Source organism: Erythrolamprus reginae, chromosome 3 (assembly GCF_031021105.1).
Source record: "Erythrolamprus reginae isolate rEryReg1 chromosome 3, rEryReg1.hap1, whole genome shotgun sequence".
NCBI classification, from domain to species: Eukaryota; Metazoa; Chordata; class Lepidosauria; order Squamata; family Dipsadidae; genus Erythrolamprus; species Erythrolamprus reginae.
The window spans coordinates 258,341,224-258,356,564 of record NC_091952.1 but is presented as its reverse complement, the minus strand read 5'-3'; the positions used below and the strand labels follow the sequence as shown (position 1 = coordinate 258,356,564).

At 47.1% G+C, this 15,341-nt stretch overlaps 1 protein-coding gene across 1 annotated transcript in view; it reads right to left on the bottom strand.

Annotated features, from left to right (window-relative positions):
- Positions 1–781: 781 nt before the first annotated feature.
- Positions 782–15,341, bottom strand: part of LOC139165529 (uncharacterized) — a 114,065-nt gene continuing 99,505 nt past the window's right edge. The window contains exons 16-23 of the mRNA XM_070748708.1: positions 13,928–14,016; positions 11,533–11,827; positions 9,547–9,684; positions 6,946–6,976; positions 6,656–6,702; positions 4,823–4,911; positions 2,674–2,968; positions 782–1,019 (exon numbers count right to left, since the gene is read on the bottom strand). Of these exons, the coding sequence (XP_070604809.1) occupies positions 878–1,019; positions 2,674–2,968; positions 4,823–4,911; positions 6,656–6,702; positions 6,946–6,976; positions 9,547–9,684; positions 11,533–11,827; positions 13,928–14,016 (1,126 nt within the window). The 3' untranslated portion in view covers positions 782–877. The remainder of the gene's footprint in view (positions 1,020–2,673; positions 2,969–4,822; positions 4,912–6,655; positions 6,703–6,945; positions 6,977–9,546; positions 9,685–11,532; positions 11,828–13,927; positions 14,017–15,341) is intronic.

Below are 15,341 nucleotides of genomic sequence, written 5' to 3'. Positions count from 1 at the left end.
GGCTGCGGGCGGAGTGATTGCTTTGCAAGGCCCAGACTGCTCAGCTCGACTCTCCTTTCTTTCTCTGCTCCTGCTGCTGCATGCTCCTCGCTTTCTCCTCTTTCCTCCTTCCTGGCCTCAGGAGGTGGCTGTGTGAGGCTGGAGGGGAGCCAGGCAGGAGAGAGGGAAGCTCATCCGAGGCCAGGAAGGAAGAAAGGGAAAAAGCGAGGTTCGCGCAGCAGCAGCAGCAGGAGGGGGAAAAAGAGAGCCGAGCTGAGACTGCCCATCCAGGAAGTTACTGCCACCGGTCAGCTGGAGCTGTGCACGCAGCTTCATTTCCACCGGTGGAACTGTGTCCCACCCCATCCTGCCTGCTGCCCACCCCTGCATGCATCCATCCATAGATCCATTCATCTGGCCACCCACCCACCCAATCAATCATCTGCAGATGCACACAAGTGTGAAGGTCTGTGACTTTGTCTGTCCATGCATCCATCCATCCATTCATCAGTCCACCCACCCACCTACCCACCCAACCACCCAACCAATCACCTATAGATACACACAGTCATCTTCAACGCAGAAGTCTGCACGTTCAGTTCTCAGGAGAGGTTGGAACTGGGCAAATATCCATCTCTGAGGAGTCCCAATAAGGACTAAGTGGTTGCATGGAGATTCCTGGGGGTCAATAGATCAGATGACCTGAAAAGGGCATCATACAGGAAGGATGACGATAGTCTGGGAATGGCCACTGTGACAGACACAAGGTTCCCCCTTTCAACCCAAAGAATGAACCAAGGGAACGTGGGAGTGACTCTTAGGAGCCCTTTTATTTGGAGAGCGAGTGGCATTTCGTAGGAGCATTGATCCCACCCCCACAAGGCAAGCTCTGCTTTCTCTATCTGTCTCTGTAGGCCTCCACTTCACAGAGGGTCAAGGAGTCGCTCCTGGGTAAGTTGACACTGAGGTAGCGGCCTTGCATCTCGCTACAGGAAACGGTGATGATTTCGCCCCATTTGGCGGCCAAGATAGTCTGACAGCTGTGGGGCAAGAGAGGTTACTTTAGGAGAACAGTCCTTCTGTCACCCACACCTGCTGGTCACCCCACAGTCACCCTGGGAACACTGTCCCCCCCCCACAAGAATCTTCAAGGGCAGCCCCATTTCAGGTGCAGTCCAGACCTCGTGCCCTCTGCCGCCTCTGGTGTTGTGCCTCCGTGCTGCCTCTAATATCCTGATTACAGTATTGGAAACGGTAACATTGTTGGAGAAACTATAGAGGCGATTCTGCAGGGAATGGTTTTTAATAAAACCTCGATTGCTTTCTCAGGGTTTTCATCTTGATTTTTTGGAACCAAATTTGAAGAATGCGGCTCTCAAGCATGAGAAACGAAATGATCTGGGCAGTTCAAAGGATTACAAGGGTTTATTGCAAACGTAGTCTCTGTACAAGAATCTGAACAAGTAATATTCAAAACAAATTGGCGGTAGATAAAACCCAATGAAATTCAGGGTGGGTTGGATCTGGATCTCTTGTGGCCTTGAAGGCACTGAAATGCTCTGGGGGAAGTGCGCACCCAACCTTCAATTTCCTGCGCATGCAGAGAATCGTGGCCAGAAACAATCCTGCCAGGAACCCAGGAAGAAATCCACCAGGAAGGAGAGCAGCTCGTTGGGGAGATGATGGCGCCCGCCTGCAGGGTCTCCCCAATGAGTTGCTGTACTTCCTGGAGGATTTCTTACCCCTGGTGGCTCCTGGACAGGACTGACCATGGAGCCTGTGCTACTGGTGCTGTTGGGGCCAGCCAGTGACCAGTCCTGCAAGGCCCAGTGGTGGTGGCTGGCAGTCCCATCCAGGAGTCTCCAGCAGAAAAATATCCTCCAGGGTGGCCCTCGCAGGTGGGTGCAGCTGATGGTGGCCTCCTCTCTGAGCTGCTTCTCGTGCTGGCTCGGCCAGGAGACGCGTCTGCCGCCCCACCTGCCCGAACCATCCCACTCCCACTCTGGCTGCAGCAGGGTGGCTTGAGCAGGTGGGGCATCGGGCGCATCTCCTGGCCGAGCAGCTCAGAGAGGTGATAGTGGATGGCCAGGCCTGCCTGCTCGAGCTGCCCCGCCACAGCCAGAGTGGGAGTTGGAGGGGGCTCAAGCAGGCAAACAGCAGGCACAGCGCCTGGCCATCCTCTACATTGGCCACCACTCCAAGCTGCTTGGTCAGGAGATGCGCCCACTACCCCATCTACTCAAGCCACTTCGACGCAGCCAGAGTGGGAGCGGGGCGGCTCAAGCAGACGGAGTGGCAGGGGCATCTTCTGGCCAAGCCAGCATGAGAAGCAGCTCAGAGACGTGGCCACCACCAGCCACGTCCACCCGCCAGGCCCATCCTGGAACATTTTTTCCTGCTGGCAGCTCCTGGCTGGAACTAACAGCTGCCGCCACCATCGCGCCTCGCAGGACCCAGCCCTGTGCTCACCGGCCAGCCCCAGCAACAGCAGAGGCACCTCACGCCCGCTGGATGAGTACTGCGATCTCTCGGCACATGAGAGGCACTGTTGGGGCAGCGCAACTCAGCTCCTGCTCATGCACAGAAGCCGAATCTCGCGTGCACGCCCAGCAGGTCCATCTCCGCCAGAGGAGCAGCGTTCCATGCAGTTCCCCTTGCTGCCCAACCCTGGAGATGACTCTCAAAGCAACGTACAGTGGGTTGGCTCTTCCATTGTCTTCCAGAGAGTCTCCTAGGTGGACCTCCGCTCCACGCAGCCTCTCGCCACAGCAGTCCTCCCGGTTTTTCAGCAGCACCGTGTAGACGATTTGAGACTCCTCCAGGTCCACCAACCACCAGGGGTTGCTCTCCAGCTCGGTGTGGGAGCAGGAGCCAACCATCCAGAACCCATTGCACTTCCCATCCACGGCTTTCGCTGGTGTTCCACCAAACCCACTAGAGAGGGTGGAGGACTGGATGGCCCGCTTCCCCAAGGCCAAATTGTCTTCAGCTGCAGGAAAGAAAGGAGGAGATCCTTCAAGGAGAGGGTGGTGGGGAGAAGAAGGGAAGGTGCACAGCCATGAGGAGAACAACAATGGGGAGACACAAGGCGTAAGTTTTGAAGGGAAGTAAATGGGTAGAAAGAAGTGAGCTTAGTGCAATTGCTACGTTCTTTGGGCTCCTTTGCTTCCACTCCAAGAGAAGACCTGGACCTCATCACAGTAGATTCTATATGGTGGCCATTTGCCATGTGATGTTGCTCCACTGGAGACCATGTACCATATTTTTCAGAATATAGGACACACCTTAGTTTTTGGGAAGAAAGTAGGGAAAAGCATCTGCTCACTAAGTATTCATCTGGCTAGCATTCTTTGTCTGGTCAGTTTCAGCACATTGTTTTATCCCCTGGCTAGGGTTTAAAAAAACCTTATTTGAAGAGAGTAACAATGAAAGAGCTTGGAAGCCAGTAAGAGCTGGGAACATTGTTAGCACCTGGTTAGGGCTGGAAAGAAACATTCAGAGCAAGTAGACCAATGGGGAAAAATGCAAAGATGTAAGACTTGGAAAACATTCTTCATAGAGAATAACAATGGAAGAACTTGCAATCCGGTAAGAACTGGGAACATCGTTAGCACCTGGTTAGGGCTGGAAAGAAAGTTACTGGGAGCAAGTTAGAGCAGTGAAAAAAAACCCTGCAAAGACTTAGGGCTTGGAAAACATTCTTTGCAGAGAGTAACAATGAAAGAGCCTGCAAGGGAAGAGCTGGGAAGATCGTTAGCAGCCAGTTAGGGCTGGAAAAAAGCTACATTCAGAGTATAAGACGCACCCAAATTATCAGCCTCTTTTAGGGAGCAAAAAGGTGCATTTTATACTGTGAGAAGTACAGCAGATGTTGGGTTCGCAGCCACTGGACAGATTAGGGAGAGCAAATATTGTGGGGTGAGGCAATTACATCCCTCCTCCCCCACCCCAGTTTATATTCTATGGGCTTGTTCCTCTGCAAGAGCCTCCAAGGGTCACCAGGATGTTCTGCTGTGTGTGAACCTGAGCTAGAGAAGCATAGAACACACATCAAGAGAAAAACATGTTGGGGAACATACAAGCTGAAGTCCCTGCTCCCAAGTACATAGCACACTGGCTGTGCAACAGACCACGAGTGTTCAGGGATCTTGTGGAGGTTATGAATGCCCCAACGCTCAACACATTCAAAAAGAGACTGGACTGCCATCTGGCTGGGGAGGGGAGGGGTTTCCTGATTAAGCTGGGGGGTTGGACTAGATGACCTGCAAGGTCCCTTTCAACTCTAATAGTAAATAAAATACATAAGTAATAAATAAATGTTTACGGGCTGTAGGCAGTGTGCAGGCATCTGACGGCATAACAAGACAAAGACAAGACAACTTTACAAAGAAAAGAAACCCCTAAATGAATTATATATATTGGCACTAAAAACTACATTCAAAACATATCGATAAAGCCTTAGGGTAAAACACACCAACTACGAACTCAAACTACAGGCCGCAAATCATGAACGACCCAGCTCTAACGCTGGTCTTCGCTTCTCTATCCCCCCCTCCTTCTTTTCCCTATCCCCCTTCCTTCTATATCTACTTCCCTCCCTTCACAACCCCCTTCCCCCACTCCCCAATTACTACATAAGTAGAGTGTAAAAAATGTACAATATGCATATCTCTTTTGTCTTTCTGTATTTGGTTTTTATTGTATATATTTAATAAATTTATTTTCTAAAAAAAAAAAGGACAAAGGGGAGATGCTGGGAGGAGACTACTAGAGGTTGACACGGCCAGGGCTACACCTGCATCCACACACATGCAACACACAAAGGACTTTAGGTGCTTTTTACCTCTGCGTGAAAAACTGCAGCCTTCGGTGGCTGCCGGGTCAGCCAAGAGGGCCACGGCCAGCAGACCCCCCCAGACAATGAGCTTCATCCTGCAAACGAGATCAGGAAAGGCGTGACAGGGACACGTAGGGACCACGGCCAGCTGCCTTCCTCTACTCAACACACACGTGAGCATGAGGACCGGCCACAGACCCAAAGGAGGGTTGGAGATACTTTCAAGGTCCTTCCATTCTCCCAAAGAGCCATCAAGAGTGTGCCAGAAATCGCTCCTCTGCCTCTTCCCTCACCTGGCCTTTCTTACCTTTCTTACAAGGTGGGTTTATTGGAGTCTCTTTCCTTCTCCTTTGCCCACTTTCTCAGGCCATCCCATAATTTCACCCACCCCTCCTTCAAGAGTGGTTAGTTCTTCCTTCTTTCCCTGCCACTCACCTCCTTCAGTCTCTTGGCGATGTCCAAAGCACTGGAGGTCCTTCCTGGAAGGTGAGCAAATGTAACTTCTTTTCACCCTCAGGTGCTTCAGGTGAGCCCTGGACCCCCCTCTGGCCAGCCTTGGTTTTATCCCCTTCCTCCCAGGTAGGACTAACCTGACTGTCAAATTCCAAGCCAATCAGGAGGCGAGAGCAAAGGTTGGCCTCTTGCCCAACTCAGATGGACCTTTTGATTTAATTTTCTCTGAGATCTGTCACAAACTTAGCAAACATGGTCCTCTCCCCAGTATTTTCATCACCGTGACCTTGACCGTCTCCAACCGGTATTGGCTCTCTCCCAAAGCTCAGGGCCACACATGGTTTTGAGCAGGGAACTCTGCATTCCCGTCCAGCTCACTATAAACTCTCAACAAACACTAAAATTAGCACTACTTTTCACACGGCCTCTGAATGGAGTGGGGTATTTTGTTTAGTTTTAGAATAGAATATTCTTTATTGGCCGAGTGTGATTTGACACACAAGGAATTTGACTTTGGTGCAGATGCTCTCAGGGTACATAAAAGAAAGGAGACATTCGTCAAGAATCACGAGATACAACACTTAATGATTGTCACATGGGTCAAATAAGCAATGAGTAAACAATCAATATTAATTAAAATCTTAGGATAAGTTAGGACAAGTTACAGTCATACAGTCCTAAGTGGGAGGAAAAGGATGATAGGAATGATAAGAAAAAAACTAGTAGTAATACAAGTGCAGACTTAGTAAATAGTTTGACAGTGTTGAGGGGATTATTTGTTTAGCCGAGTGATGGCATTTGGGAAAAAACTGTTCTTGTGTCTAGTTGTCTTGGTGTGCAGGGCTCTGTAGCGACGTTTTGAGGGGAGGAGTTGAAACAGTTTGTGTCCAGGACGTGAGGGGTCAGTCAATATTTCCCCCACCCTCTTTGGGCTCGTGCAGTCTACAGGTCCTCAATGGAAGGCAGGTTGGCAGCAATTGCTTTTTCTGCAGTTCTGATTCTCCTCTGAAGTCTGTGTTGGTCCTGTTGGGTTGCAGAACCAAACCAGACAGTTATAGAGGTGCAGATGACAGACTCAATGATTCCTCTGTCTGAAGTAGTGAAATGTTTCCTGACTAAGCAGGAGGTGGGACTAGAAGACGTCCAAAGTCCCTTCCAACTCTGTTGTTATTGTTGTTGTTGTTGTTGTTGTTGTTGTTGTTGTTGTTGTTCTTCTTCTTCTTCTTCTTCTTCTTCTTCTTCTTCTTCTTCTTCTTCTTCTTCTTCTTCTTCTTCTTCTGCTATTGCTATTGCTATTGTTATTATTTCCATCTAAGTGGGGACCCCCTGTTGAGGAGTGAGGTTCTGGTTTTAGGCATTGTCTCCACTGACTTTTAAAAAACTCACCTGGAGTCTGTCACCAACCAAATGAGCTTTGACAGCCGCTCTTCAAACTGTGATTTTGGCAAAACATTGAAATTCTTCTGTAGCAGATATTTCTAACTCCCTTCCAGTGGGGCAGCTCTTCCTTCAGGGGAGTCAACCAGCCAATGGGAAATGGCAGAGATTCTGCTGGAGAACAGCGACCCAATCAAGACTGGGTTTCAAATTCCCCACAAGCCGCTCCCCCCTGCCCCCGAGGTGTTGGGAGTGGGCGAGAGGGCATGTTACGCAACTCTCATTGTGCAGGGTCCCACCTCCTCTTTCCCCGTGTCCAGGGCCTCTTTCCTGGGCAGGAACATGGGAGAAGTCCCTTGGCAGATGCCAACTGGCTTCCACATCAGAGAGTCCTGGTTGTTTGTGAGCAAAGAGCAACATGAGTGTTGTTTGTGCAAGAGCCAACCATGCTCACGTCTCCAAAGTCAACACGAGTTGCAGTAGATGAAAGGACCAGATCGCTCCCTACCAATCCTGCAAATACTATGATTTTGATGAGATGAATATTGATTGAATGGTTTAAATGTTTTGGGGTTTTAAGAGTAGGGTGTTTTTTTTAAATAATCTTTATTAAGTTTCTACATATAAAAATAGAAAGAAAAGAAAAAAATAAACAAAGAGAACATACAAAGGGGAAAAAAGCAAAAAAAACCAAGATTAAACAGACAAATGGACATATAAACTTAAACAAGATATAAAACACATTCAGTTTCAGTGGTGTTCTTTATGTGCATATAGATAGTTATTTGCTTATCATCAATTAATATTTTCTTTCAATACGTACATATATTTATTGTTATACAGAAGACATAATTTGTCAACCTAATATTGAGTATTTGTATCTAGTATGTGGAATCGTGGGTTTGTTTTCTTTAGTTCTGTATTATTATGTTGTATTCGTTTTGTATATTTTGAGGAAGATACAGATTTGTTTTAGGGGGTTTGTTTTCCATCGATTTATGCTGCGATGTTTCTATATTTTCATTTTATTTTGGTACACAAGGAAGGAATGTCTAGTTTTTCTTTTCCTTTAAATTTTTATGTATTTTTTCTGTTTGAGCCACTTGTACCAAATAAATCCAATGAATGAATGAATGAATGAATGAATTAATTAATTAATTGATTGCTTGATGAATCAATGAATCAATGTGTACAATGGTGTTTCTCAAACTTTGCCCCTGGAAAATGGAGGGACTTCAATTCCCAGAATTCCCCAGCCAGCAGAGCTTGGCTGCTGAGGTCCGCCCGTCTTCCAGCAGCCAAGGTTGAGAAAGTATAAAACACTCAAGTGCCTTCTCAACAAAGGAGCTCCTGTCCAAAAAGTAGCCAGGAAGCCATTGATGATCAACTGGAAGCTGGACTTGAGGGCCTTGGGGAGAAGCTTTCAAAATGCCAGGTAAGTGAGGGACACCAGCTTTCCGGGGACAGGAGGCTCCTGGTTTGTACAACGAATGGGCTGCTTTGCACCTGGACAAGTAAGATGATAGAAAGAACTACTCCCACCTCTGATCTCCTGGGTTGGCCATTCACCCTAGTCTGGCCAGATGAGTGCCAGCGATACCTTCCTTATGAGATGTGCCAAACATTTGCACTTGAGATTGTGGTTCTATTTTATTTCAAAGTGACTGGCTTGATTCAGTGTAATACTTGTTTTACAGCTGTGTTTCGAAGTATTCTTTTCAAATCTGGATACTGTCCACTTTGCAAACAAATTATTACTCTACATGGACATATTATCTATCTAGCATTTCTAATCTTTGCTCTGCAAGCAGAAACCGGGTGCAAAATCCAGCCATTCCACTCATTAGAGCTGCCACATTCCCAGCCCCCTTCACCACAAAGATCCTGTAGGAGAAGACCCATATGGACAACTCTCGGATGTGGCAGGGAGCCTTGTAACGTTGTGGAGGTAACTGATCTCAGGAAACACCAAGGACTCTCCTGGCTCCGTCCCAAAGCTCCTCTGTGAGAAAGGAGGCATCCCCACACCTGAACTCCATCCCAGGTGAGCCCAGAGATGCCGTTGTCTTGTCAGGAGGACACGGGGGGGGGGGGGGTTCCATTCCCTGAGACTCTTGAACCTCCTGGTCAAGCTCAGCTTTGAGGCAATTCTTGGTGATGCTCTGAAGCTCCATCAAAATGGTAGATAAGAGTCTCCCTTCCTTTGAATTCTCAAGGAGAGGCATATAGAGGTGGGATTATGTCTCCACCCCCCATGTAAAGGAGTTTACATGACATCCCCCCCTCTCTGTTTTTGCACAGCCAGCCTGTGTGTGTTTTTGCTTACATTTATCACCAGGTGAGGTTGAATGGCACAGGCCCTTCTGAAGGAAATGAGATACACAACTCCCTATAACACTACTGAGTAGCAGGACCTCAGTGGCTCTTAAACCCAATGTACTGTATATAAAGTAGTCTTGTTAAGTGTGAAGATCTGTGACTCTGTCTGTCCATCCATCCATGCATCCATCCATATATCCATTTGTCTGTCCACTCACTCACTCACCCACCCAATCAATCATCTCTAGATACACACAATCATCTTATTCAATGCAGAAGTCTGCAAGTTCAGTTCCCAGGAGAGGTTGGAACCTGGACAAATATCCATCTCCAAGGAGTCCCAGTAAGGACAAACTTGTTTCTGGGGATCAATAGATCAGATGGCCTGAGAAGCGCATACCGGAGGGATGATGATGGTCAGGGAATATTCCCGTGACAAACACAAAGTTCTCCCTTTCAACCCAAAGAATGATCCAAGGAAACGTGGGAATGATTCTTAGGAGCCTATTTATTTGGAGAGTGAGTGGCATTTGGTAGGAGTGTTGATCCCACCCCCACAAGGCAAGCTCTGCTTTCTCTACTCGGTGCTGTAGGCCTCCACTTCACAGAGGGTCAAGTACTCTGTCCCAAATATGTTGACACTGAGGTAGCGGCCTTCCCACCCGTTGCAGGAGATGGTGATGATGGCACCAGGATCGTAGTTCTCGACAGTGCCACAACTGTGGGAAAAGAGAGGTTACTTTAGGAGAGCAGTCCTTCTGGACCCCCACCTGCTGGTCACCCCATGGTCACCCTAAGAACTCTGTCCCCCCACCAGAATCATCAAGGGTAGCCCCATTTCAGCCGCAGTTCAGACCTCACACCCTCTGTCGCCACTGATGTTATGCGTCCATTGAGCCTCTAATATTCTGATTATTGGAAATAGTCCCTTTGTTAGAGAAACAAAAGAGGTGATTCTGCAGGGAATAATTTTTAATAAAACCTTGACTACATTCTCAGGGTTATCATCTTGATTTTTTAAAACCATCTTTGAAGTATGCGGCTGTCAAGCATGAGAAATGAAATGATCCGGGCAGTTCAAAAGATTATACAGGTTTATTGCAAACTTAGTCTGTCTACAAGAATCTGATCAAGTAATATTCGAAACAAATTGCTGGTAGATAAAGGTCAATGAAATTCCAGGTGGGCTGGATTTGGATTTCTTGTGGGTGTTCTCTCTAAGCGAGAAGCCCCCCAAGAAATAGGTCCACACACACAGCCGGAAGATACAAATTTGCAGCATATATTTTCAAATGGTTCATAGCAGAAATGGTTAACTGTAGAAATAGATATTAGTGAATTAGGGAAGCATTCCATGGCAAATCACTAATCACAGTCTCAGACCGGAAGCAAAAACCCCCCGCCTTAAAAGGTTTCTTTGATTCAGTCTGTTAATCACCATAACTCACAGTCTCTTGGCATGAATGGTGGAAATGCAAATAGCAGCTTCTAATGTTTTCTTTTAGCAGAAATAGTTCGCAATCGTGATGTCTAAGCTGTGTCCCTTTGTTGAACATTGATGTTCATGCTAGCCCATCATGAGACACCTCCTTGTATAGCCACAAGGCATAGCCAATGTCAGAAATAGGTTTATTTCACAAAGTAATATTACAATGCAGGAAAATGGTCTGTAACCATAGGAAAAGCTGATGTAAGCCATAATCTGTATGTAATTATGGGTTTACTAACTGTAATCTATATAAAGGAAATAGCACCCTTGCATGGGTGTGGGTTGTGGTTAATGGTTTGTGGTTAGTTGTTTGTAGTTGATTGTAATGGTGGGTGCAATAGTAGTTGTATGATAGTATTGTGGGTGGTTTGTTATAGTGGTTAAATGTAAAGGTGATAGTTTATTTAGAGAAGCATTTTGCTAAGAAGAGAAGTAAAGTATATTTCTACAAGAAAGCCTATGGCAGTGTTTTCACTGTAGACTTCAATTAAATGTAGTTGTGAACTGTGGCTAGTTGGTGGGGTTACCTTCCACATTCGCAAAACTCTCCCAACAGCCAAGTGTTCCATAGAGCTATTCACACATAGATCTCTTCCTCCTAAGCCATTCTTGTCTGCTAATACTCCTGCACACCCTTGCATTGAGAAGGGGCTCTACCTCTACCTCTTCTCCTGAGTTACTCATGGTCCCCTCTGGAGGTGCAATAGATTTTTAGCCTCTGACTCCACATCCTCTCCAGTCTCCTCACTATCAGACTCGGATGCCAAGTATACTGGCCTAGGACACCAAAACACACCCATGGCCTTGTCTCAGGAGCTTAACCCAATTCTGAAGGAACACATGTTCTAGATTTGCAACATAAATGATGCTCTGTCATGCAAGAGTTCACCTATTTTCGGTGATTTCACAAACTCCACACCAATGGACTCAGGGCATCTTGGTCCCCAGGACAATGTCGGCATCTCAGACACAACCACGTCCCCAAAATCACCTGCACTGGCTGTGAGTTTTGTGTACTCAGTTGGTGCCCCAAATACCTGGAGGACCCCACTTGGGGATGACTCTCAAAGCAACTTACAGATAGTTGGCTGCTCCATTGTCCTTCAGAGAGTTTCCTAAGTGGACCTCCGCTTTATACAGCCTCTCGGCACAGCAGTCCTGCCGGTTTTTCAGCACCACTTTGTGGATTCTATGATACCCGCCCAGGTCCACCAACCACCAGGGGTTCCTCTCCTCGTTGGTGTGAGTGCAGGAGCCCCGGGCCCAGATGCCATTGCAGTCCCCATCCACGGCTTTTGCTGGTGGTCCACCATTCTCATTAGGGAGGGTGGAGGACTGGATGGCCCTCTTCCCCAAGGCCAAATTGTCTTCAGCTGTAGGGAAGAAAGGAGGAGATCCTTCAAGCAGAGGGTGGTGGAGACAAGAAGGGAAGGTGCCATGAGGACAACAACAATTGGGAGACACAAGGAGTAAGTTTTGAAGACTACGTTCATTGGCCTCCCTTTCTTCCACTCCCAGAGAGGATCTGGACCTCATCCCAGTAGATTCAAGGAGATCTATATGGTCGACATTTGCTGTGTGATGTACCGTATTTTCCAGAGTATAGGACGCACCTTAGTTTTTGGGGAGGAAAACAGGGAAAAGAATCTGCTTACCAGGTATTCATCTGACCAGCGTCCTTAGTCTGGTCAGTTTCAGCACATTATTTTATCCCCTGGTTAGGGCTTAAAAAAACCTTATTTGGAGGGAGTAACAATGAAAGAGCTTGCAAGCCAGTAAAAGCTGGGAACATTGTTAGCACCTGGTTAGGGCTGGAAAGAAACTTACTCTGAGCAAGTTGGAGCAGTGGGAAAAAAACCCTGCAAAGATTTTGGGCTTGGAAAACATTCTTTGCAGACAGTAACAATGACAGAGCCTGCAAGGTAAGAGCTGGGGGCAAAGCTTCTAGTTAGCAGCTAGTTAGGGCTGGGGGGAAGCTTCAAAAAAAATCCCTGCATTCAAAATTCAAGAAGCACCTGAATTTTCAGCCTCTTTTAGGGAGGAAAAGGGTTTGTCTTATATGCCGAAAAATACGGCAGGTGATGGGTTCATAGCCAGTGGACGTTGGCCTGAAGTGCTGTGGGCAATTACACACCTCCTCCCCAACCCCATTTATATTCTATTGGTTTTTTCCTCTGCAAGAACCTCCAGGGGACCCCCAGATGTTCTGGTGTGTGTGAGCATAGGTTGGAGAGACAAAGAACACACATGTCCAAGGACCCCAGCTGTTGGGAAACATGTTAGCCACCCCGAGTCTGCAGAGAGGGGCAGCATACAAATCCAATAAATCAATACATACATACATACATACATACATACATACATACATACATACATACATACAATCAATCAGAAGTCCCTGCTCCCAAGGACGTCTCACCCTGGCTGTGCAACAGACTACGGACGTTCAGGGAACTCGTGGCCCTGGTTCCTTTTGAGCAATCAAGCATAGACAACACCCTGCAGGACAGACTCAAATACAAAAAGACCTCAATAGACTAGCACTGTGGATCCAAACAAAATGATGTTCAACTTCGAGAAAGGAAAGCCCAAGAAAAACCCAAGACATACATACAAACTGGAAGGAATCGCATTTAGTAGTAGTGACTGTGAAAGAGATCTCGGAGTCTTGGTGTATAACCAACTAAATATGAGTCAGCAATGTGCAGCGGCAGCTAAAAAGGCCAATTTAATCTCAAACTGCATCAAGAGGGGGATACACTCCAAGACTAGGGAGGTGCTAATACCACTCTGTAATGCCCTGGTCAGACCACACCTGGATGCACACCTGCATTCAATTTTGGTCATCTCACAGCAAAAAGGACATTGAAATTCTAGAGAAAGTTGCAGAAAAGAGCAACCAGAAGGATAAAGAGAAACCAAGACCTATGAAGAGAGGTTGCAGGAACTGGGCATGGATAGTTTAGCAAAGAGGAGGGCCGGGGAGGGGGTGGGCATGATAACAGTCTACAAATACTTGAGGGTCTGCCATAGAGAGGAGGGGGTCGGGCTGTTTTCCAAGGCACCAGAGAGACAGACAAGGAGCAACGGATGAAAACTGACCAAGGAGAGATTCAACCTAGAAATAAGGAGGAACTTCCTGACAGTCAGAGTGATCAACCAGTGGAACGCCCCATCACTTGACACATTCAAAAGAAAATTGGGCTGCCATCTGGCTGGGGAGGTGTAGGGTTTCCTGCTTAAGCTGGGGGGTTGGGCTAGATGACCTGCAAGGTCCCTTTCACCTCTAATAGTAAAGAAAATAAATAAGTAATAAATAAAAGTTGATGGGTTGCAGGCAGCGTGCAGGTATCTGCAGGTGTAACAAGACCAAGGGGAGATGCTGGGAGAAGACTACTAGAGGTTGAGAGGGCCAGGGCTACACCTGTGTCCACACACACACAAACACACAAAGGTCTTTAGGTGCTTTTTACCTCTACGTGAAGGACTGCAGCTCTCAGTTGCTGCCAGGTCAGCCAAGAGGGCCACGGCCAGCAGACCCCCCCAGACAATGAGCTTCATCCTGCAAACGAAGAGGGGAGAGATCAGGAAAGGCGTGGCAGGGCCACATAGGGACCACGATGAGCTGCCTTCCTCTACTCAACACAAACCTGAGCATGAGGACTGGCCATGGACCCAGAGGATGGTTGGAGATACCTTCAAGGTCCTTCCTTTCTCCCAAAGGGCCATCAAGAGTGTTCCAGAAATTGCTCCTCTGCCTCTTCCCTCACCTGGCCTTTCTTACCTTTCTTACAAGGTGGGTTTATTGGAGTCTCTTTCTTTTTCCTTTGCCCACTTTCTCAGGCCACCCCGTAATTGCACCCACCCCTCCTTCAAGAGGGATTAGTTCTTCCTTCTTTACCCACCACTCACCTCCTTCAATCTCTTGGCGATGTCCAAAGCACTGGAGGTCCTTCCTGGAAGGTGAGGAAACACAGCTTCTTTTCACCAGCAGGTGCTTCAGGTGAGCCCTGGACCTCCCTCTGGCCAGCCTCGGTTTTATCCCCTTCCTCACAGGTAGGACTAACCTGACTGATGAAGTCCAAGCCAATCAGAAGGCGAGAGCAAAGGTTGGCCTTTTTCCCAACTCAGGTGGACTTTTGGATTTAATTTGCTACGAGATCTGTCATGAACTTAGCAAACATGGTCTTCTCTCCAATATTTTCATACTGCGACCTTGACTGTTTCCAACCGGTATTGGCTCTCTCCCAAAGCTCAGGGCCACACATGGTTTTGAGCAGGGAACTCTGCATTCCCGTCCAGCTCACTATAAACTCTCAGCCAACACTAAAATTAGCACTACATTTCACACAGCCACTGGATTTATGAATGGAGTGGGCTATTTTGCTTAGTTTTAGAATAGAATATTCTTTATTGGCCAAATGTGATTTGACACACAAGGAATTTGATTTTGGTGCAGATGCTCTCGGTGTACATTAAAAAAAAGATACATTTGTCAAGAACCATGAGGTACAACACTTAATGATTGTCATAAGGGTCAAATGAAGAAACAATCAATATTAATAAAAAAATCTTAAGGATACAAGCAACAAGTTACAGTTATGCAGTCATAAGTGGAAGGAAATAGATGATGGGAATGATGAGAAAAAAATAGTAGTAACAGTAGCACAGACTTAGTAAATAGCTTGACAGTAGTGAGGGAATTATTTGTTTAGCAGAATAATGGCTGAAGTAGACCCAGAGACAGGGTTTGGAGCAATCGGTACTTTTATTCAGCTCAGAGAATAAGTGACAGCTCAGCAAGGTAAAGTGACAATTCAGCGAGTACCGACTGACTCTGGCTGGAGAAACCGCTCCTTTTATATATTTGCGGTTCCCGCCAAAGCC